Below are 22675 nucleotides of genomic sequence, written 5' to 3'. Positions count from 1 at the left end.
GTGTTCCATGTAGGAAGAGGAAGAGGGTCCGGAGCAAAGTACCCAATAGAAAGAAAGGACCAGTGGGAAATCCCCCCAGGTACACACTAAGGTTGCTAGGAGGAGAGGAAGTACGGAGGGAATGAATGAAGTGGGTGTGGATAGGGACCCACGCTGGAGAAAGACGCCATCGCTCCGGCCTACGGGGCTTTAGACTCCATGGAGGTGAGAAATGAGAGTGGATGAGGGGACAATGAGGGAAGAGAGTGTGAGTGAGTGAGTGAGTGAATGCAGGAGGGAGGCAGAAGTGGAGCCCTGAAAAAGAGTGGATATGGGACACTGGATGGTGCAAGAAAGAATGGATGGGTCCAGGAAAAGGTACTCCATGAGCGATAGCGACGGACGCTCGTGCGCCTCCCCAGCAAAGAAAAAAGAAAAAATAGAAAAATAAAAAATCAGAGAAAGAAAAAGGAAAAAAGGAAAAAAAGCCCAGTCAGAGAGAACGAACGCATGGGAGATCGACGATGGCCAGGGAACGGCATCGGCCATGCGGCCCCATTGGGCAAGAACTGAGTGGAGTCCCCTTTCGGCCGGACTTTTTAGCTGCTTCTGCTGCTGGTGGTACGCCCATTGTCTCGGGTCCTGTCATTCAGGTTTAATCCAGGAGCGCTTTTTCCGTGGTCTTGGGTTGGAGCCCCGAAGTAAGCTTCTCCGTCGATCCCCGGGTCATGATTTGGAGAAGCAACCAAAGGCGAAAGTGCGCGTGCAATTTACGCCAGCCATTACCGTGGAGGACGACGATGGCAAATGAATGGAAGGGGGAAATACCCCGGAGGCGAGACAATTGGCTCTTCTTTGCGTCGAAAAGAGGAAGAAATGTAAGGATCACCTATCTCTGTAACCACCGGCACTGGCTATGGCATGCGCTGGCCTGGTTTGTACCATTCGATCTCCTATCTTCTATCTTCCTTTCCTCTTCTTTCTCTATCTCACTTATCCGATAACCCGTGGTAGGCAGTCATGGATCAGGTACCCAAAACCTTCGTTGGAGAGCGCCCCATCGCTGCCTTCTTCTTATCGATGTGGTCACAATATTACAGTATCAATACTTCTAAAATTTACACTGCGCAAGAATGAAATAAGAAATGAGATCATGATAATAATAATAATAATAATAATAAAATTATAATGGAACCTGATGGATCATCTTTCTCCAAGGTAGACTAAATCAGTACCTAGTAGTTAATCGCGGGATATCTTGTCAGTCAGTTCATGTCACCTGCTTACTTCCTTTTGCTCTCTTTCTCTTTATGTCTTCCTGCTGCAGTTGGGTCCTTTGGCCCCTCCTTTCTGCCCCGTCTTGCTCCGCAACGCATTGTTCTTATTGGGCTGCTTGGTTGTCATCCCGTCAATAGTGCCAGTTGACTTATACATCCTTCACTAAACTACTACTTACTACGACTCAGTTCTTCCGTTCTCCCTTGCTCCATGTCAAACTGACGGCTCCTTCAATCGCCTCTCCCTGGCACTTTGCTTTTTCCTTTTTCACACTTCGCTCTGCAATTTTTAAATTAATTTACTAGATTTATTACTTTTCTAATTTATTTTTATTTCTACTTCTAGCCTGTTGCGCGTATCTCTATTTGCCCCTCAACTCATTTAAAGTCAGATCGATCTAGTCTTAAAAATTGCACAATGGAGGTACTCCCAATTTGGCATTGATGGTCCGATCAAACAAACCCAATCTCCTGCTGGGATCAAGAAGAAAGGAGGGGGGAGGGGGGAAACCCGCTGAAGGAGGGAAATTAACGGATACTGAGATCATGGATGGGTGATGCCCACGTTCCCAAACACCCAACAAACACAAATCCAGACCGCGGGGACAGTAGGCACCTCGTTCGCCATCGCGGGCGATCTCTCTAGTAGTAGTTAGTTAGTCCTTTCGTCCTTAGTCACTCCTGGCCTTACCTACCTGTGTGCACCGTACTTTAGTGCGCGACTTAGTGGCCCTAAAGGAGGATCTCTCCTTCCGATCAGGAGTCTAAACTGGGTCGAGAACTTGGCGCATCTGTCGAACTGCCTGTTTCGGAAAGCAGGTGACTGTGAAGGAGGCAACGGATCAGAAGAGGAAAATCAAATTCACCCTGCCCACAAAACTAAATATACACTGGCCTGGATAACAGCCTAAGAGGTAGTAGTAGTATCTACGTATTACTACACTTTACCTACCGGAGAGGATGTTGCAGATAGAACTAAAGTAGTGCGGGCGGAATAGATGTAGATGAGATCCGGCACAGGCCAGGATCCTTAGTTGCTTACCTAGTACCTTGCTACAATCCCTACTACACCTGTAGGTGCAGGTGCATCGGGAATTGTCAAAAGAGCTACGAGGGGCGAGCTGCAATGCCATGCAATGCCATGCGCAGTGATGCGACATTTGGTACCTTGGTTCAGCACGAGCTGATTGGTATCTTCTCCGATCGCGCCGCTGATGAAACTTAGGGGATCCAGCTGATGCTAGTTACTACTTACTGTCAATGATCGGTCCTTTTGACTCATTGGATCGGAAATTCCCTCGATCAATTCGAACCACCCCAAGGATTGTTGTAGTCAGTGCAGTTAGTGGTGGTGGTTTATGCCTCAAGAGACTATCAAGTCATCCCACATGAGGTACATCATTTTGTATCTTGTATTTTAGATGTAAATACAACCCCCTCAGAGAGGGTTTCCGGGGGAGTTGATTGGTAAATACCAACTGATTCTTGTAACTCATTACAATACTCGTCAAATTGGGGTACCCGCCAGCTAGGTCTACTATCGATTATTTCTCTCTCTTGAAGTCAGTATTTCTTTTTTCCCTTTCTCTTCAACCTTTTGTTATCATCAATCATTTCGCTGGTACGTTATCTTTCGTCTACTTACGTTCTGCAGCAAATGCCATCTTCCGGACGTTACCGAGGGTGTTGTATCTCCGTGGGATGCCGCGGGCATGTTGGCCGAATCCAATTTTGACAGGCTCCCTTTAAGTTCTGGGTCGGTTCAAGTCGTTGACTGGCTGGAACCCGACAAAGCAGGATGAGGTGCTGTCTGTAGCCACTCGTCTCGTTTCCCCCTCACCCGTTCTTTGTCAAATTATGGTCCATCGCCGCAGATGGGGCGAGTCTGGTCACGGGAAGTAAATCGGCAGCAGAATGTTTCTCCTCAGCCGCAGAGCAAGCCAGCACGCAGAAAAAGTACGCCCAACAGGAGGCAACATCGGCAGAAACTCTCAGTAAGATCATGCTTTTCCTGCATCTTCCATTCGATGCGACAATTCTCTGCTGGGTTACGTGCTAGTATCTTTCTTCTTTCTTCTTTCTCCTTCCGAGCTGTTTGGGAGGAGCTGAAGATCCAGAAGCAATTATCTGCGTGCATACATGGCCGCATCGATCTCGGCAGTCACAATGCATAGTCGAGATTTTCTGCAGCTGAAAGATACTAAGTATGAACCTACACACGGACCAAAGTACATACCCAAGGGGCGATGATAATCTTACAGCTGGGTCGAGCCCTCGCCCACTGCTGCAGCAAAAAGGAATTGTACATGCGTCTCTTCCGACACGAGCTGTGACTAAGTCAGTCATTGAAGATGATAACTACTATGTAATAACTTTGCATTTCGGTAAATATGCCGCTTTCTTCCTAGTATCATCCATCAGACCCTGTGTGTAGATCAAAATCATTTGACGGCGCTTAAACCGGAAAATCAAAACCTGACCAGGTAAGAGCAGGTGAAAGTCTCAAACAGACTCTAGCCGTTAGAAACTCTCTTTCTTCTTAATATTATTTCAAAAATGTCATTCATAGCTTCGAGATTCGGCTCACGTTTCCAGACCGAAAACAAGGAGGTAGTAAAGGGCCTCGGATAAAAGGCCGATTTCCAGCGAAATTCCACTAACATTGGAAGGGAAATCGCGCCTAGGCAGCACTGGCCAGTGCAAATTTTCCCCCGTTCACGCGCTATCGACGATTGTGCTGAACTGCGGCCAGTGCCAGCAGTGCCAGGAGATGTAGGGGGAAATAGTGTGCGGACTAATGCCACCTAGTTCCTGACGGAAGTGGAGTGCGCAATCCGTCCCGCCAGCAGCATCCTCCTCCTCCTCCTCCTCCACCACCACTACCACTTTCTACCGCTACTACTACTGTCATCATCACTTTGATTTCACCAACGAATCTATCTCTGCCCCCTCCGAGTCTCAGGATATGGAAAAACAAACTAAGATTGCCCCTCCAGACGCCTCTCGCGGTCGACTTGTCTAAACCCCATCAGCAGGTCGGACGCTCAAATTGATCTGGGGAGGCAGAGAGGGGGGGCAAATCCATCTTGCACTGAGTGGATCTACCATTGATCTTCCCGAGGCCCCTCCCCACGATAGATTGTGGCCGTCTTGTCTTGCCCGCCCGGATTTCACCTTTCGGACCGGCCCAATCCAAAGCTGCAAAACACACCTCCGAAGAAGGCAACCTCCTTCTGCGCAACCAGGTTCACCTGCATTCTAGATACAATCCCAGTATGAGGGGTTTAACCAGCTCAACCGTTCACTAGACTCTTCTCTCGTGCGCGGGTTCTGCGGTCTTCTTCTTTTGATTAAATGCCGATAAGGTTGCGTCCTACAGTTTTCTGATACATCACCTCGGGGATTGCCTGATGCGTAGCTCTGCTGCAACCACCTGGGACGGTGTGGCACCTTGACAAGCGATCAGGACGAAGCCCTCCCGCTACAATGCGTTCCTAATTAATTACAGCAAGCGACTGGTCACATTGCCACCCTCGTGCGAAGGGCGCACTCCACAAGCGAGCACTGACCTTCGGTTGCTGGTTTGTCTACCGTAAAATTCCTCTGCACTCTGCAGGTGTTTATATTTCGGGTCTTCAGGACGTGCGAACAGGAGATGGCCGATTTCAGGAAGAAGAAAAAAAAAGAAGAAGAAGAAGAAGAAGAAGAAGAAGAAGAAGACGACGACGAAGAAGAAGAAGAATAAGAAGAAAAGAGGTCTACTGCATCTCGTCGGCTACCCCGTCAAGCATCGATAGGCCCGTCCAGTCGCTTTGTACAGACGGGAAAGCAGACTGCGAGCCTTCGGAACGGATGATTTTCACGCTCCCGTCACCGTGGCTGGCTAGGGTGGAGGCCAAGGAGACGTGAGTGCACCACTCAGGCATCTGGGTCCGGAGTAATTACGAAGAAAAAGAAAAAAGAAAAAAGAAAAAAAAAGAAGAATGAAAAGCTGGCAGGTAGAATATGCCCCTGCGTCTATCGGTGCAAGGGTGTGTACCTGCGTCTAAAGGTCATTCGCCCACCGGATGGCAGATCCGCTGTTCCCTGCAACAGGATACCTAGATACCACTACGTACTAGTAGACACAGCCAATGCAACTGAGTGTACGTAAGTACTAACTATAAGTAAGCTAGATTGACACTTGTATGGAGTTTCTTTGCGGTGAAGTCGACAACTATACTGCACTCAGCCCCAATGGAGCGAATGGCGGGCATCTATGCGACAGATAGAGGCTATAGATAGTACAGGTAAGTCTACAATAGATTAATTGCAGTGGACTTGTATGTGAATCACTGAATACGGGGGAGGCTTGGGGTGTGAAGCAGGCTGGGAACTCCGTCTGTTATGGTTAGATTGCTTGGTTCATATTTTTATCTCGAATCCCTGTCTTAATTAAAATCTTAATATGGACGCTAAAGCATAGGAAACCAATTCCACCTACCTTTCTAAATTCCCAGGGATCAAGGAAAGCAAACCCTGCAGTTTCACTCTCTATCTCCAAGTATGAGGACAGCGGTTGCTTTCCAACTCATGTCCCTCCCAGAAGTCCCCCGGCTTTTCTCCAGCATGATTCGAGCAGGTCATCTACCTCTCCCCACCAACAAATGGCGACCGTGCACACAATAATCACGCTGTTCTGACTGGCGGACATGCACTTATGTTGAGGTCCGAAATCCAAGGTTTCCGAAACCTTCTTCGAGGGCCTTAAGGGGATTTCTTTGGGTTTTCGGTGGCTATACTACTTTCGTTGGACTCCTCCGAGCCTGTTGGTCTGTTGGCCTGTCTCAAACGGCCAGAGTCACTTTTCACTCCTGACCAGCTGCCAGCATACCCTTTTGGGGGAATGGTCGTTTCACCATCGCCAGGGCGAAGATCCCAAGGCTATCTCAATGGTCCCCAGTGTCCTACGGTCGGATCCGCACGTGGACTGATCCTGAGCCTAAAGGTTGTTATCAAACAATCGACGATGATCTCATGCAAGGTGTAGTCATTGTTGTTACATCCATATTACTCTCTTTAAGTCTTAACCACCTCAACTATCCCTAATTTCGATAGATAACAGGTGTTCCTCGGAATGACGACCCTCCCTCACTGGAGAAAAGCCCGGGGTGAGCAAATCAGCAAGCTGCGTTCATCGGAAGCTGATTGAATATCGGAAGCTGATAGGCGCCGAAGAAACTCCGGGTAATCCAATCCTTCTCTCAGCCCATCGCGGCCAGAACCCCCCGATGGGGAATCCAGACGTTTGAAGCTGGCGAAGATCATGATGTAGGTGGATGGTACGTGGAAATGAACTGGCAACACGATCGCCCGCTAGGGAGTCACATGGTCTCTTCTCGCCTTGCGGTCGCAGCGTAGATGCACTCTGCGTCCTGTGCTGTCACTCCTACTACTCCGGCTCATCTCAACTTCGACTCGGTCTGGGCTTCCGATGGGTGCTACTGGACTTTCATTTCCTCGTCCCCAGTCGAAGACCCGCCTTGCAGATCATAGCATTAATAACAGGGAATAGTCCGTTCACTTCCCTAGTTAGTCCTGGTCCATCGTGCTATCTAGTGTCTTGATTCAGTTTAGGAGTGAGCCGGACTATCTCCTCCAAAGCTACTGCTAACGATCCTAATACTAAAGTAGTTCGATTGGTTAAGCTCGACTCTAGGAATTTCAAATCACCGTCAGCGAGCAATCACCACTCGCCATTTCCCTTCAGCCCCAACGGTTCTCCCCACACCCACACAGACTAATGCAGCTCGAGGATCATTTTCCGCGGAGCTAGTATCCCTCCGGATAACCATGGAGCAATCTTTTCCTGAACCGTTCTCTTGAGGCCGCCAGGTCCAGCAACTGTACCGAGATGAGGGGGAGATTCGCAGAGGCAGCAGCTTAAACTCAGCAACTCTCCGAATCAGTATACATCTCCGTCGTGGGGAGAATTTAGACTTTCGTCCGAAAATCGCCAAACGGGCGTTTTCCCGTTTTCGGAAGTACGCTGGGGCTTCATAGCTCAACTGACATTATCGTGGTTTGTTCATGCCCACGAGGAAACTCAAAGTCGTGGGCAGCCTTACATCGGCCACATCGCTCACCCAAGGGCTTCTGAAGTCCGGTCTGGTAGCGGATCAGCCAGCCATTCATTCCCTTCGACGGCTTCCCCCATCTCCAGGTTGCTGATCAGTGGGGATTTTCCATCAGGAGCTGGTCAGGTGAAGGGGTGAACGAATCGTTGGCCGTATGTGTCTGCGTGCCTTGTCCTCCCAGGGTTCACTCCGAGCTCGTGGCGGATGTTGGAGACAGCCGTTGTACCGGGCGTGCATCTGGTACGACTCCAATTGCTTTCAATCCTCGGTTCGGGTTAATCTTGGGTCGATCAAGGCCTTCTCGTTGGTCAACCGATCAAAAAACCACGCTGCGTCATCGGAGGCTTGCTGCCGATTGAGTTCACGTGGATGCGCGTGTATTTCTTCACAGATTATTCAGTCACTCGGCATTGCGGTAGCCCCTAAGTCCCGGAATCAACGGCGTTCCATGGTACGCACATCGCTCTATCTGAACTTTCTAAGATGGGGAAGTATCCGAAGGTCTGGGGGTATAGGCAATTCATTTCGGAACTCAGGGCAAGTACGCACGAGGCGACTTGGCCGAGACAAGCATTATCTCCGCTGATTCTCTCCTCTGCACACCAGTTCGCAGTCCTGACCACAGAGGGTTAGTCTATTGACCAGCACGAATCATATGGAGCCAGTTTCCATCTTATAGTCTGCATGCTAAGATAGTAATGCACGCGGGACCACTTTTTCTCTTGCCTAATCAGACATAGCAGCCGTTCACATTGGCCCAGAGTTGCATAGGTTTCAGAAATAGACTTCAGGTACTGGGTACATACATGTGGATCTAAACTCTAACTACCTTAGGCTGACCTCTCGCCTTCCTTCTACTCCTCCTCACTGCTTGTATTATTCCACAAGCCCTCAAAGGAATTTGGATCGAGGTGGTGCCGACGACTTTCCTCTCAGAGTTTGTTCCACCCTCCTATCGGCAAATTAATATACATGTCTGAAACCATCACTCCACCCTCACTCATACCAACACTGCTGCCATCCGCGGAATTCCCAAACATGCACATCCTCACTCGTGGGACTGATTGTTGGTGGTCCAGCCATATGCAAGACGGGAGTGATGTGACACAGCCAGCGGAGACAAGTGTCAAGAGTCTGGCCTCCCCCCAAACCACATGGTGAGAGACACCTGCTAGCATCGCCTTCCTGTATGAGACTAGCCCTGCCCTATCCAAAAACCATGTGGCAGGCAGAGAGAGAGAGAGAGAGAGCGAAAAACATGCAGGGGTCGTCACAGATGTCCGTGTTTCATCATAAACCCTCTCAGCTACCCACTCGACGCCCGTCATTCTCGTCATTCGGAAATGTCAACAAGTTGGGCAATAGACCCTGGCATTGGAAACACTCGTGGCTGTAGCCCAGAAGACTGGACCAGTCGAAAGTGGCTCCTTATGCAGATTAACGTGTTTGGGACAAGCTCCAACATGGTCATGACTGTGACGCACGGGATCTCAGAACTGGACGAGGACGAATGAACATGAGTCAATTTTTTTTTTTTTTTTCGCCTTCTCTCTACTCAACTAATCAGCGGAGGCTACAAAGTCACCCTAGGGCATTCCTCACTTATACTATTCTTATCCCATCTATTTATGTCATAATCTCGTTGCAGCATACGGGTGCGATATCGGAGCCGAGAGTACCATTGCCATCGTAAAGTGGTTTACCAATCATAATCAAGTACATCTGGAGTGTCAGGAGTGTCTTTTAATAGGTAGGAGAAGGGATGGGGGTAAGGAGAGAAGAATAGTATTAGCATGTACAAAGTATTCATCTTGGGTCTTTCTGGGAAATAGGATAGGTAGAACGGTGATTTTATCGTCTCCAGACATACTCTCTCAAAGCAAGACGCCCGCTAATCATCAATGGAATGAATCTTTCCATCACCTTGTACTATCGAGACGTAAGAGGAAAAAGAAAATAGAAGGGAGAAAAGGAAAAGTAAATAAGGTAGTAATCCCAATGCGTGCACTGGACAGATAGAAGAGAATTAAACCCAAGGGCAAGGAAATATATAAAGAAGAGAGATTTTAAGCAGAGGAAAATATCATCATGCGAATACAATTACATAGAGACGTCGACCAGTCCTGATCGATCGTCTATTCGTTAGCCTCTCAATACATTCATTCCACCGATTCAATCCATTCCAATCGCGTGCCGCATGGATTCTGTCTTGTTCCATTTAATCATATCAACGACGCCTTCTACGGAGCCGATGCTCCTTGCCTTTCTTGGACTTCTTCTTGCTCTTATCTGCCGGTAAGACAAGTGGTTCGTCCTTCATATTCCACTCCATGAACCGTAATAGGTAATTATCGATATGGCCAGGTTGGATCTCGACGTCAACAGGTTCGTCAACCGCATGCACCTGCGGGGAGGTGAGCAATTGCGGACCGGGAGTAGTGCCCGCTGTTGTTGATTCATCGGGCCCCGTCGTGGGCCCCGTCGCCAGTGGTGTGCCGGCCTGGGTTTGGCCAGGTGTGCGGTCGTCGAAGTCGCCGTCGTCAGCGTGCTCCAATTCCTTTTGGGCATTCTTGGCGGCATCAATGTCTTCTTTGTCTTCGGCTTGTTCGAAGACACGTGCACTGGCTGCGACACGATTCTCGAGGACCCGATCCATGGCTGCGCTGGCTTCGTCGTGGCCTTCGAGGACGTCTTCCGTGTCGATCATATCGCGGACGTCTAGTTTAGTGAAGTAGTCCGTTGTAAATTCTCCCTCTTGGATAACGACGTCGTCAAGCATGCGCTTCTGGTTAGCTTTACGGAGGATGTTCGACTCGATGGTATATTCAGAAACGAATCGATAGATGTGAACGTCGCGTGTTTGCCCGATACGGTGGCAACGATCTTGGCACTGCTTGTCCATCGCAGGGTTCCAGTCCAGATCGTAGAATATGACGGTGTCAGCACCTGTGAGGTTGATACCTAGACCACCAGAACGACTGGACAGAATGAATGCGAGGATACGGTTGTCATTGTTAAACCGATCGGTAAGGATCTGACGCTGCTCAACCTTGGTAGTACCGTCTAGTCGGAGGTATCGGTGTCCGTGAATGTTAAGGAACTGTTCCAAGATGTCGAGCATCTTGGTCATCTGGGTGAAGATCAAAGCCCGGTGGCCACCCGCTTTGAGGTCCCGAAGCAATTTATCGAGTCTTTGCAACTTGCCGCAGTCGTACTGCAAAAGTCTCTTGTCGGGGAATGCGATCGAAAGACGCATCTGTGCTTCGTGAAAAGGGTCGTATGGCGGGAACCGTTCCTTCTTCGTGAGATACCTCGTCTCTATGGGAGTCAGTGCGGCCTCGGTGATACCAGTCGCCACAGCAGCAGGGGTGACGCAAGCGAATCTCTGAACATATCCGTCCATTGCCTGGGACCGTTCTTCAATGGACAAGATCATCGATGCCAGGACGGACGACTGGCTCGACAACCAGTCAGCTAAGGAGCGTTTCCGCAGCGGCCCGTTGGCGGTAGGCCGCTGCTTACTGTCGGCCGTGAGAAATTCGATAAGACTTGATCCGTACACCGGGCGACGACCATGGCGTTTAGACTCAAAGTAGAGGCATCTCTCCAGCTCTGCCATCCTCCGTTTCCTGGACTCATTCTCCAGAGCGTCTAGCGTAGACTGCACCGTGCTACCATCGAAGCTCATCTGCCAGTTGGTACGGTGATACTGGCGTTCCCTGAGCGTGTTGAAGGGACCATAAGCCATAAGACGGATACTGTCATCGGCCAACCGTCGAGAAATATCTTCTCGGGATATGGGCACTAGGTTGAGGAAATCAAGGTCGAGCTTGGTGAGTGGATGCTCATACAATAGTCGCCGGCGGACGAGAAGATCTTTGATCTCGTATTCCGTGACCACAGAGCGAGACATGGCGAAAGACGTAGATATGGGCCGAGTTTCGAAGAGATCGGGATGATTGCAGACCTTCCGTAGTTGCATCAAACAGTTGATGATGGATAGGTAATTCCCTGACGCAAGCGTTTCCTTGGTCTGTGCGCGAGACATAAAGCCATCATAAAGGAATCGTTGACGCTTCGAGAGTCTGCAATAAACGACATGCTCGTACTTCGCCGGCATCTGCTTCTCCACATCTGCTTTGAGACGACGCAAAATATAAGGTCGGAGTACAGTGTGAAGCTTGGTGACCACTCGCTTCGCTTCATCATCCATTGTCTCTCTGCCATGCTCCAAGATCTGTTCCACAGGGCGTCGGAACCATTCCGAAAAGTTCCTGAGATCAGCGAAACCTTCAATTCCTTCTTCATCGCCATCGGAGGGCATCAAGAAGAATAGCAACGACCATAGTTCAGTCAAATTGTTTTGAAGCGGTGTTCCGGTTAGCAGGAGTCGGGCTCGTGTTCTGAAAGTGAGCAGTGCCTGCCACCTTTGCGAGCGGAAGTTCTTGATGTTGTGTGCTTCGTCAAGAATCATATAGTGCCAGCTTCTTCTTTTCAGCACTTGCTGATCCTGGAGGACTAGTTGGTAAGAGGTGATCAACACATTCCAGCTAGTGTCATCCATCCAGCCCTTTCGCTTCTGTCGACGCTCCTCCTGGTTTCCGTAATAGGTCATGATTTTGAATCCGGGGCACCACTTCTTAAACTCCATCTCCCAATTGAGAATCACACTAGTAGGCACGACGACTAAGTGCGGCCCCCAAACCTCGTGCTCCACGGCTAAGTGCGCCAACAGCGCTATCGTTTGTATTGTTTTACCAAGACCCATTTCATCTGCCAGGATGCCATTGATGTGGTTTGTATACAGGCCAGCAAGCCAATCCAGGCCGAAATGTTGGTACTCCCGCAGAGTGCCTCGGAGAAGATGCGGCACCGGCGTCTTCAACCCAGGAGCAGGGGATTCGCTGGGCGGTGCGTGTTTCTCCGGTGTTTCGTACGAGGAGATGGATTCGGGCTCCGATGGTTTGGTGACAAGCGTGCCTGGTGATGCTTCACTTGAGGGCTCGCCGCTTTGGTAGGCTTCGTGGTGGGCGTGTTCATGCTCTTCAGGCGGGTTATTCTGAACCACCGCATCAGATGCGTCGGGCAGAACTGTGGCCTCGTTATAACTGACATCTGCCATTTCAACATCAGGTGTCTTGTCCGCGGCGGGGGTAGGTGCGGGAGTAAGTTCTGACGCAGAATCAACAGCAGACTTGGGCTCAGCATCGGCAGTTAGATGAACAGCGGAGTCGCAGGCAGAAGGGGACGCCGGAGCTGGATCAGGCTCGGGCGCGGAAGCAGCTTCCTCTTCATCTTGGAGCATCGACTTTTCTAGCGCCGGACCGTTAGGCACAAGGGAGACTTCATCAGAATCTTCCGGTTCCTCTTCCGGTTCCTCTTCCTCCTCCTCCCCATCCTCTCCAGCCGACGCTAATTTGGTATCCAAGTCGTTGATAATGGTATCATCCCCACCATCAGCATCGCTCTGTGAACCGCCATAATTCGTTGATATGTCTTTGGAAGAGAAGAAACCTAAAAGCCCGGGACCATCACTCTCCGCGTCGGAGTCGACTTCATCAGATTCATCCTCATCGGTGTCGCCCATATCATCATCCATATCAGTGGACTCATCTTCACTGTCGTCCAGGAGCACGGGATCCACATCTTCAAGCTCGGGTTGCCCCTCTGCCGATGGGTCGAGGGACGCAGTAGCACGGTCCACAGAACGATCAACGTCTGAGGTGTCACTCTCGTCGGAAAATGCTGTAGCATCAGAGACCACGGACTCGTGGTCAGAATCATTGTTGGTGTTGGGTAAATTAGCGTATTTCAACCGCAGTTCCTCTGCCGTCAAGCCTTCATCATCATCTACATTATTCTCATCTTCACTTTCTGAATCGGTCGACGACATATTGTCTTCATCTTCCGAACCGTCCGATAACTCATCCGAGTCCTCCTGCTCGGCATCACTGGTATCGGGTGCGTCACTGCCACCTTCGCCGAGAATCTCCATGCGTCTTTTCTCGAAAAGCATTGTGGATTGCTTGATAGCACGATCCAGAGCTTGCTGATCTTCGGCCTTCCGCTCCTCCTCCCAGCGTGCCAGGCGCATCTGGTCCACCTCCGCTCGCGCAAGGTCGAACATCTTCTGAAGATCCTTAGCCAGCTGTTTGCGCTTCCCACGCATCTCCTCCTGCTGTTCCCGGAGAATGTCCTCAGGATCCTTATTGCGCTTCCTCCACGCGTCCGCGCACCACTGAGCGAATAGCTTGGCAGTATTTCGATGACGCCTGTGTTCCTGGTCGAGAAGCTTCTTAAAGTACAGAGCGTGCGCGACCAAGTGGTCTTGGTGGGAGTATTGCTGGGGCGGTTCCTCTTGTTGCTCGGGCAGGTATGCAGAACAAACATCTGGACTCAATAGTCCGCCCGGTTCAGCTGCCACAGCTATTCGGCGCCTCTTCAGAGCCTCCTCGAGTGCGTCAGCTGGTGAGAGCACGGATGGATCCCTTATTCGCCCGTCATCACTCTCTAACCATTCCTTGAACGACCCATACTTCCGCGGAGCTAGAACGTGGCCTGGATGCTGAATACCGATGGGTGGTCTTTTAACCTTGATCCGTAGCCGTGGAGCCCGCTGGCCATATTCATCATCATCATCTGCATTGTCATAGTCGGCATCACCGGTTTCCGCCATGGTCGTCGAAACGTTGTTCATAGACGAGCGATGCGAGCGAGTGGAGCTAGCGGTGCCAATATTCGACGCTCGACGCGCCGTGCCGGAGCTGTAAGATCGTGTTCGCGTGTGAGGTTGCTTGGGAGCTGGTGACTGAGAGATCTGGTGGCGCCTGCTGGCCGACCCTCTTGTGGTCGCGTTCCTTGGGGAACCATTGACTGCGGCGCTGCCACCAGCCAACCTCCCATTTGGCTCCGGCTGAGGCGGGGACATCGACAACGGAGACGACGCGACCCCCTTCGTAGCACCGGAGACATTCCGACCTATGGCCTTATTCTGAGCGCCGCGCGTGCTCCTCTTCTCGGATGGACTTTGCAACTGGAGCGGGATCGCGTTAACGCGAGAGGACTTACGCCTCCCATCTTGGATGAATGATGTCGGACCATCGACGCCGGCCTTTTTCCACGGGGGGGATGCTGGACGGGAGGTTGAGCGACGAGCGGAGGAAGGACCGGCGAGCTTTCGCTTTTTGGAAGGAGGTTCTTCGAGCTGGTCGACTGCGGTGGTGATACCGTCTTCTTCTTTAAGGTCGGCAGAGGTCGAATCCCGGCTCAGCGACTCGGTCGGAGGCTCAGACGCAGGCAGGTCGGTCGGAGGGGCCTCGAGGTTGGGGGTCACGCGTTCATCTTGATGGGAGATTCCGTTCGGGCTGCCGTTTTGCATGTCTTGTAACCACGGAGACAGGGGCCCTGTGCACAGCTGACCCCAGTTTTCCCAACGACGCGGCGGTCAAATGAGGCGAAAATGGCATCAACGGGTAGCGGTAAGTGAGTCAGTATGCCACCAGAAATTTGGCATAGTTATCGGCACGAGGGCGTGACGGGTGGACGAAAAACCACGGGGATGGCAAGATTGCGTGGAGAGGTGGTTTTTTCATTCATACAGTGACGCTGCAAGTACGGGGGGGGAAGCCGTGTATGTAAGCAGTTGCTGCCATGAACCTCAGGACCCAATACCGAGCTGGACGGGAATTTCATTGGGTATTACTGAATATTTTTGTTACTGAAGGTTTACCGTACCGTCCATTGCTACCTTGTCGCCTCAGGCAGAATAAGCCTCTCCAGCCAATCACAATCTCCCAAATCCCGTCATCGAGTCGTTTGCACTTCATCCCATGGCCGTCTGAGCCTTCCGGTCACATCCCTTGACTTCACCTCCCCTCAATTCCCCCCCAATTCTCTACAGCAGGAAACAGTCAGTATTCCCGAGCCCTCCCTATTCCTCTAGTCTCTGCTTCTTCGCTGCATTGACCCTATTGCTAACCGCGATTGCCAGATGCTGTCCCAACGAATCTTGGCCCGCCGCCTGCCTCAGGTGGCCGCCCGCTACACCGCGCCTCGCGCCTCATTCTCACAGGTCCGGAGTCTCAAAGCTGCGGAGGTGGACGACCCTTTGCAGGTAGGATGTGCACTAGGAACTCCAATTGCTTACTGCCTCGGTTGATTGACACCGCTCGGTTTCGGCCTACAGAACAACAACTACCAGAACCCTCCCCGTGTTAAGCGCGCCTTCAGAGACCCCTACGGCGATTGGTGGGACAAGCAGGAGAGACGGAACTTTGGCGAGCCCGTTCACGAGGAGAACGAAATTCTCGGTGTCTTCAGTCCCGAACAATATACCCACGTCACGGCTCGCAAAGGTCTCCTCCAGGTCGGAGCCTTCGTCGTAACCTTCCTCGGACTGTGCGGTGTCGTCAGCATGTTCTACCCCGACAAGCCCAGTGTTCCCAAGACCTATCCCGATGGCTTGGAGAAGGAGCTCGGTGGTCCGGGTGCTGCTCCGGTGCGTCAATGATATATCCTATGGACCTTCAGCTCGGCTCTGTGCTAACGAATGAGATATAGGCCCGCAAGTCCGACGAGGCTAGCTGGTGATTGCGCTTTTCTCTGCACGGTGTGTAAATAAATACAATACGAGTTCTTTTCCTATCGGCGTCCATGGATATGGGTTATTCGAATTGGTGCTTGTGGGAAGGGCTATCCCCAGCGATCAGATTCGCGGAATTATTCTCCGGGTTACGATCCTATTGGCAATCTTTTGCGCCGCATTTCCACCTATGAAAGAAGTAGAATGTCGAGTCCGAGTGCAATATACCTGCAAGAACCGCTACGACATGGGTGCAAGGGCTCAGATGGGCAATTGGGAGCGAGAACAAGTGAGAATACAGTGAGCGAAAAGAAGGGCATGAGACTGAATTTACATTAAGTGATGGCACTGCTACACCATGCTGCAGCACGATCTCTCTGTAGCGGACGTCCGATTATCCAGTTGGCCGGTGGGGTGTAGATTAAGCGGTCAGGATCGCGAAAGTAGTCATAGCATGCCTACGGGTATGGAATGCAAGAGGTAGAAATGTCTGAATAACTCCCTGGGTGCATGTCTCAGATGGGTCAAATATTTCCATTCTCTGGAACAGGGGTTCGGCGGTTGGCGATGGTGCGACTCAAAACCCACGCCTACTACGTCAGTCGACTCGGGAGCTTTTTTCTGTTTCAGATGCCGCAGAGCCAGGCCAACCACCACCAACAACATCCACACCCACCCCTTTCTAACCTGGTCTCTCTAGCCGCCAACATTCTCCAGACCCTTCCACAACGCAGTCTGGACTCGCTTCCTCGGTTCTAGGGATTGAGATCACTTGACAAGACTCTCCTGCGTGGTATTTCCCTTTATTCTCCCCCAGCTGATGCTGGTGGTTTGATCGCGAGCGACTCCCTTCTTATCCATCCATGGTCCCGCCCGCCGCACCTAACTCCCCTCGCAATATCACCCCCGAAACTCAAAACACAGCAAGACTTGGATAGAACTCTGAGTTGCTAACTCCCCGCTAATGTCGACGGCATCTACTCATTCCCGAGGCGTTAACCGACGGATTAACAGCATTCAGAATGAATCCCGCCATTCGCGCAGTCTCTCAGGGTCTCGTAGGCGCCCCGTCAACTCCTCGACTGCCTACAACTATGCTCTCCGGGTAGCCTACCTCGCCCATCTCCTGCAGCCTCGCTCGCGTCGTGTACAAAATGTACCGGTCCCTCAGAAACCCAAGAGGGCCTCCACCTCGTTTCATGATCTGATGAGCGATTTCTCCCTGGTGCGGGACTCAAAAAGCACTCGCATCCCCCATGGGTTCATCGCGGAGCTGGAGAAGAGGCTGACAGGTGTCCTGATCGGGAAAGAGAAGCGGAAGGAATATCAAGATACGCTGGTCGTGAGGACATTCGCTGCATTTCTCAATACTTTGAAGGACCAATCGTTCAAAAAGCGCATGGAGAAGGACCGGCGGGCGGAAGACCTCGTCCTCATCTTCTACTCCAATGCCACCAAGGAACTGAGCAAAGGAAAGGATCCCGAAGATGACCACTGGAAGCTTATGGTAGACAGACACGTGGCGCTTTTCGTTCGCTTGTTTGCGCTTATCCTGAAGGATCACGACTGGGCTAAGGAGCGACCTGAACTGGCAAATCGGTTGTCGGTCTTGGAAAACAAACTACTCTCCCAGGATCAAGATCTCGTGCAGACCAACGGCTCTACTACTGTGGAAGTTGTTGCTCCCATAAGTCACGATGTCAAGGACATGCCACTTGTGCAGCATGTGTCAAGGATTTTTGACGTGAACTTGAGCCAGGTTCAGGCAGACATAGATAAGAATAAAGGGATCTGGACCGGGAAGGCGGCCCTTCAAGACCTGAAAGCCTACCAGGCTCACCTAAACCTCAAGACTCGGAAAACATTATCTCAGGAAGACTTCGAGAATGAGGATGCGTATGAACTCTGGAAGAAGAATGAAGGTCCTGATCTGTCTCAGATGATGCTTGCCATTGTGCAGTCGAACCCGGAACTCGCCAAAAGCACCCCGGGGGGTGCGCTTCCACAATTTAACCCAAATGGTAGTGACCAGGATCCGGCGGGGGAACTGTCAAGGACGAACTCCGATAGGCCATCGTCGTATGTCATAGATCAGTCGCTGGATCTCAGCTCTTTATCTTTAGGTGATGACGGCGAGCCTTCGGATGAGTCCGATACGTATACATACATACCTCAGGATCCCCGATCTATGTACAAGTTTATATTAGCTCAGACCCTGAGCCATGACCTGAAAGACCGCGATATTGAGGCAACACAGGCAACATCCGAGGTCCCTTCAATGAAGCTATTTTCCAAACAGTCGTCGGAATTCCTCAACGAGGTCTGTGTTCGGTGGCGGATTCCGAATTTCTCCAGGATAGTTTTGTTTCTGGATGTTGTCCGGTCCAAATTTGTGGATAACGAAATTGATCTCAATACACTCGATTCGGCTTTCACTTTCGTGAAAGAATCCCCTTCTGCGGAGGGCAGGAGGCGCAGTAGCTTTATCGCTTCTGTTCTTTATGAGAGGCGCAGGTGGACAATCCATGACCTTCTTCTGATGCAGCAGATACTTTCCTCTCTTCACGAAGCTCTTCTGCGTGAATTGTATGATGTGATGATGGATTGCTATGAAGGAAAACCTCGGCCCATCGGTCCGGTGATGTACGTACTGGAGAACCATATTGAAATGGATCCCAACTACACCGAAGATTTGGAGGACATCGAGCGTTTCCGCTCATACGTGCAGGATGGGCTCGCACAGAAAGCAACCGAGAAGTATCAAGAGCTTCTGGGGCAGCTGATCCCAGTCCAGCCGGAATCCTGGGAGCTCGACCATATTATCCAGCTCTGCGATGCCATCACCAAACTTGCGCAGAAGATCAAAAAGCGTTACCGGAAGAATCCAGAGATCATGGGGTAAGCACACCTCCAAACCAGGCACATTAAATTCCGCTTGCTCACTGAATTCTAGGGTCAACCCGTATCTGATACTGCTTTCGAACGTCCTCCCGATATTCTCCGAGGATGCCCACGAGATGGTGGTCAGAATTATTGAGATGGAGAAAGTGAGAGGTGAGGAAACCAACATTGAAGATGGATTCGATTTGTATAAGCAATTAGCGGACGTGCGTCGTCTTTTCACGGAGGCCCTTCCTGAGTAAGTTCACTCTACCAATGACCATTCTGCGGCGCATCGATGCTAACTGCGCATGCAGTGTCCCCTTTCCGTTCCACATTGAAGGCCTAATGGAGGAGTTCGTCTGGCGGTGGATTCGCTTGACCGATAAGAAGGTTGCAGACTGGGTTGAACAGGCAGTCAGACAAGACGCTTTTGCCGTTCGAGACGACGGAACGATGGAAGTGGTTCCGGAGGAGAATCGACACAGTGTGTCTGTGATTGACATTTTCCGCTCCTTTAACCAGGTCGTAGAGCAGATGATCTCCCTTGAATGGGACGATGATTTCCAGTACGCCAAGTTTATGACGGCCCTGTCCAGGTCTATTGGGAGCGGGGTGGCAAGATATTGTGAATCCTTGGAGCAGATGTTCGCTAAAGAGATGGATCGGCTTTCTCCCGATCAGGAGGCGGCTATGAATCAAACCGCTCAAGAGAGGATAATGCAGTTGGCCAAGGAAGCATGGACGAGCAAAGAAAAGATCGAACCCTTTCAGTTCTTTCCCGAGGTACGTTCGTTCATTGAGGCATGTTGTCTACCTGGCTAATGAGGAATCTCAGTCTCTGGTCAAGCTGAATAACGTCGAATATGCCCTGTCGCAGCTCGACAAGCTGGAAAATGAGGTCAACGTGGATGGCTGTGCAGAGGTTATCGCAAGACATGCTCAGCCTCAACTTCAGAAGATTCGCAAGTCTACGACATATGTTTTCACCGTCAAGGTGGTCGAAGCAGAAGATTTGAAGGCGTGCGACATGAACGGAGGAAGTGATCCCTACGTCGTGCTGGCCGACGAGTATCAGAAACGTATAGCCAAGACCCGCATCATCTATAACAATCTCAATCCACGATGGGACGATGCTGTTGATATCACTACGCAAGGCCCAGTCAACATTATCGCCACCATTTGGGATTGGGATGCAGTCGGAGACCATGACTATGTGGGTCGGACTTCTATCAAGCTCGATCCGGTCCACTTCAGCGACTTCCTGCCAAGGGAGTATTGGCTTGACTTGGATACGCAAGGCCGACTGCTACTTCGCGTGAGCATGGAGGGAGAACGCGACGATATCCAGTTCTATTTTGGCAAAGCGTTCCGGACGTTGAAGCGGACGGAGAGGGACATGACTCGCAAGATCACAGAAAAGGTAAGATAGCAGAGCCGCCGGAGTACCTCTCAAGCTGTTGCTAACATCGACTTTGCAGCTTTCCGCATACATTAGTCACTGTCTATCGCGTCGGACGCTGAAATCATTGCTGTCGCGCGGACTCAGTATTTCAAGCGTATCCAACTTCTTGAACCGCAATCGAGCGCAATCCACCACCGCCACCCCGTCGAACGCAGACGTGGAGAATGCTCTGACTCCCCTCTTTGACTACTTCAATGACAACTTTGCCATTATGAACAAGACCCTCACCTCGGAAGCCATGAAGATGGTCATGGCACGTCTATGGAAGGAAGTGCTGGCTACGATCGAAAGCTTGCTTGTTCCTCCATTGTCCGACAAGCCCTCTCACCAGAAGCCCCTCACGATGCAAGAGGTGGATGTAGTCTCACGCTGGCTCGTCCTTCTGCTGAACTTCTTCCACGCCATTGATGAAGAAACGGGTGAAGCCAACGGCGTTTCCATCGATATCTTGAAATCACCCAAATACCACGAGATCCAGACCTTGAACTTCTTCTATTTCGAGCCTACTGAACAACTGATCCGCACCTCTGAGCGGATGGCCTCTGCGACGATCTCTCGTCAGCAGGCCAACAAGAACCGGGCCTCGGCGCCACCACATCTGGGTGCCGCAGGATCTAGCAGCATGTTGGGTGTCCCCAGCGCACGTCGTGCCAAGAGTATCATGCTCTCGCGCAACCTCGGCACAATGAAGAAGATGAAGGAGGAGAAATGGCGCGAGGCGCAAGCCGAGCCGAATGACGATATGATCCTGCGAATCTTGCGGATGCGCCCCGAAGCTGCGGGCTATCTGCGTGATCGCAGCCGGCAAAAGGAGCGACTGGCGGCAGCCGCAGCTGCAGATGCCATTGTGAAGCAGAGTCTAATGGCAGGGGCTGGGGGAAGGATGACGGGAACGCTGGGGCGGCGATGAAGGTAGTACGAGACCAACATTCGCGGCGTTCTTCTATGTACTTGTTGACTTTTTTCACCTTGCGATTCAGCATGACGCGGCATTGTTTGGCCTTGTTTTCTCTTGCTTCTCTTTTCTTTGACTCTTTGATATGGACGTGATGATTCCCAAATCTAGTTTGTTTGCACTTTAGGGAGCGTTGAGCCTACGGGTTGATCGTTGATTGGGAAGTTGCGTGGTATTACAATAGCATAATCGTTTAATTCAGCAGCCATGACCGATTCATGACATCGTAGACCAGGATTGGAATAGGAAGAGATCTTATCAACAATTTGTCCACGGTAAGCGGGGAGATGATCCCGGGTCCGGCAAGACATCCGAAGTAAGTAGCCATCCATTCAGCCACCCATACATTCTTTGCAGAATAATAGTTGAATTCAATTCCATTCATATACACTCACTCAGCTATATAAACAAGAACCCGCTCTAAGCAAGAGCAATGCACTCAATCTCAACAGGCACATTCTTAGGCAGCTGCTTAACAGCAAAGCAAGAGCGAGCCGGCTTGTGAGCAAAGAACTTGGCGTATTCCTGGTTCATCTCATCGAAGTCGGCCATATCAGCGAGGAGGACCTATATTCCGATACAACCCAAAACATTAGCCCAGCCCTATATCCATCCATCCCCCTCTTCGTTCCTTTCTTTAGAAACGGGGGAAGGTGAAGGAAGGGTACATAATACGCACCGTAACCTTGAAGATCTTCTCCACGCTAGAGCCAGCCTCCTCGACAACGGCCTTGATGTTCTCGCAGCAGAGACGGGTCTTCTCGGTGACGGAACCATCAATCAGGACGCCGTCCTTGGTGAGGGGGATTTGACCGGAGAGGAAGATCTGGCCGTTGACTTTGATGGCTTGGGACTTTTATCAAGGTTAGTGTTTGGTTATTGTTATTGCTGTTGTGGTGGTATTGGTGGTTGGTGGGGGGAGGGGAAAGATGGCGGGGTTTGGATTTCTCTTACGTAGGGGCCGACGGCTATAGTTGGGTCAATTGCTGTTAGCTTGGGTTCTCTTGGGGATGGTTATGGTGGGGGGTTATTTCTTAAGGAGTGTTCTCTTTGGAATGAGAACACCAGAGGTATGGAAGGGGAAGTGAATGCCACTGCGTCTGACGCAATGGCATGTAGTGGGGAGAGGGGGAAGCACTTACGCTGGGCGGCGCCAGCAGTGTGGACGATGTCAAGACCGGTGGACATGGTGACGAATTGGTATGGGATGCGAGATGGGAGACGAGAGATGGGGAGGGAAGAGTGAAGAGGGGAGGAGATGAGACGAGAGGAAGTACTGAGACGGGAGAAAAGGACTCGAGAGGTAGCGGAGAACATGAGGGGAAGAGATGGGAAATGGAGAGATGCTAATTGAAGGTTCCCAGATGTTTCCGCGGAAAAGTCACCAATCCAGGCCCGCCCCGCCCGACATCGGTGGAGCTA

At 51.0% G+C, this 22675-nt stretch overlaps 6 protein-coding genes across 6 annotated transcripts; 3 read left to right on the top strand and 3 right to left on the bottom strand.

Annotated features, from left to right (window-relative positions):
* Window positions 1-578: 578 nt before the first annotated feature.
* BO87DRAFT_400210 (uncharacterized protein) lies at window positions 579-5512 on the bottom strand (the record flags this gene model as incomplete). The annotated part of the gene is made up of 15 exons (XM_025625505.1): window positions 579-688; window positions 1962-2079; window positions 2148-2151; window positions 2205-2298; window positions 2508-2553; window positions 2935-2995; window positions 3097-3176; window positions 3489-3540; window positions 3976-4145; window positions 4281-4357; window positions 4440-4486; window positions 4652-4731; window positions 4788-4866; window positions 5079-5182; window positions 5438-5512. The coding sequence occupies 15 exons, from the start codon at window positions 5510-5512 to the stop codon at window positions 579-581; spliced, it is 1197 nt and encodes a 398-aa protein (XP_025476217.1).
* Window positions 5513-5514: 2 nt separating this feature from the next.
* Window positions 5515-8886, top strand: BO87DRAFT_400209 (uncharacterized protein; the record flags this gene model as incomplete). Its single annotated transcript, XM_025625504.1, has 13 exons — window positions 5515-5545; window positions 5756-5779; window positions 5812-5877; window positions 6095-6243; window positions 6616-6764; window positions 6811-6853; window positions 7035-7111; window positions 7189-7469; window positions 7554-7612; window positions 7668-7787; window positions 7888-8000; window positions 8452-8529; window positions 8637-8886. The coding sequence occupies 13 exons, from the start codon at window positions 5515-5517 to the stop codon at window positions 8884-8886; spliced, it is 1440 nt and encodes a 479-aa protein (XP_025476216.1).
* A 219-nt stretch (window positions 8887-9105) lies between these two features.
* Window positions 9106-14938, bottom strand: swr1 (putative SNF2 family helicase/ATPase (Swr1)). Its single transcript, XM_025624090.1, has one exon. It carries the CDS (start codon window positions 14748-14750, stop codon window positions 9600-9602), a length of 5151 nt encoding a protein of 1716 aa, XP_025476215.1. The 5' UTR covers window positions 14751-14938; the 3' UTR covers window positions 9106-9599.
* A 424-nt stretch (window positions 14939-15362) lies between these two features.
* BO87DRAFT_366517 (uncharacterized protein) lies at window positions 15363-16431 on the top strand (the record flags this gene model as incomplete). Its single annotated transcript, XM_025621841.1, has 3 exons — window positions 15363-15485; window positions 15558-15869; window positions 15932-16431. 3 exons carry the CDS (start codon window positions 15363-15365, stop codon window positions 15959-15961), a joined length of 465 nt encoding a protein of 154 aa, XP_025476214.1. The 3' UTR covers window positions 15962-16431.
* A 384-nt stretch (window positions 16432-16815) lies between these two features.
* Window positions 16816-21284, top strand: BO87DRAFT_149490 (C2 domain protein). Its single transcript, XM_025618168.1, has 5 exons — window positions 16816-18851; window positions 18907-19092; window positions 19151-19619; window positions 19672-20256; window positions 20315-21284. Exons 1-5 carry the CDS (start codon window positions 16918-16920, stop codon window positions 21206-21208), a joined length of 4068 nt encoding a protein of 1355 aa, XP_025476213.1. The 5' UTR covers window positions 16816-16917; the 3' UTR covers window positions 21209-21284.
* Window positions 21285-21536: 252 nt separating this feature from the next.
* Window positions 21537-22586, bottom strand: BO87DRAFT_379636 (YjgF-like protein). Its single transcript, XM_025624089.1, has 4 exons — window positions 22396-22586; window positions 22208-22221; window positions 21933-22106; window positions 21537-21820 (listed from the first exon to the last, which is right to left on the bottom strand). The coding sequence occupies exons 1-4, from the start codon at window positions 22568-22570 to the stop codon at window positions 21674-21676; spliced, it is 510 nt and encodes a 169-aa protein (XP_025476212.1). The 5' UTR covers window positions 22571-22586; the 3' UTR covers window positions 21537-21673.
* Between the last annotated feature and the right edge of the window lie 89 nt (window positions 22587-22675).

This window comes from Aspergillus neoniger, assembly GCF_003184625.1.
Source record: "Aspergillus neoniger CBS 115656 unplaced genomic scaffold BO87scaffold_34, whole genome shotgun sequence".
Classification (NCBI taxonomy): Eukaryota; Fungi; Ascomycota; class Eurotiomycetes; order Eurotiales; family Aspergillaceae; genus Aspergillus; species Aspergillus neoniger.
The sequence above is the reverse complement of the archived record's forward strand: the minus strand, read 5'-3'. Positions and strand labels throughout refer to the sequence as shown.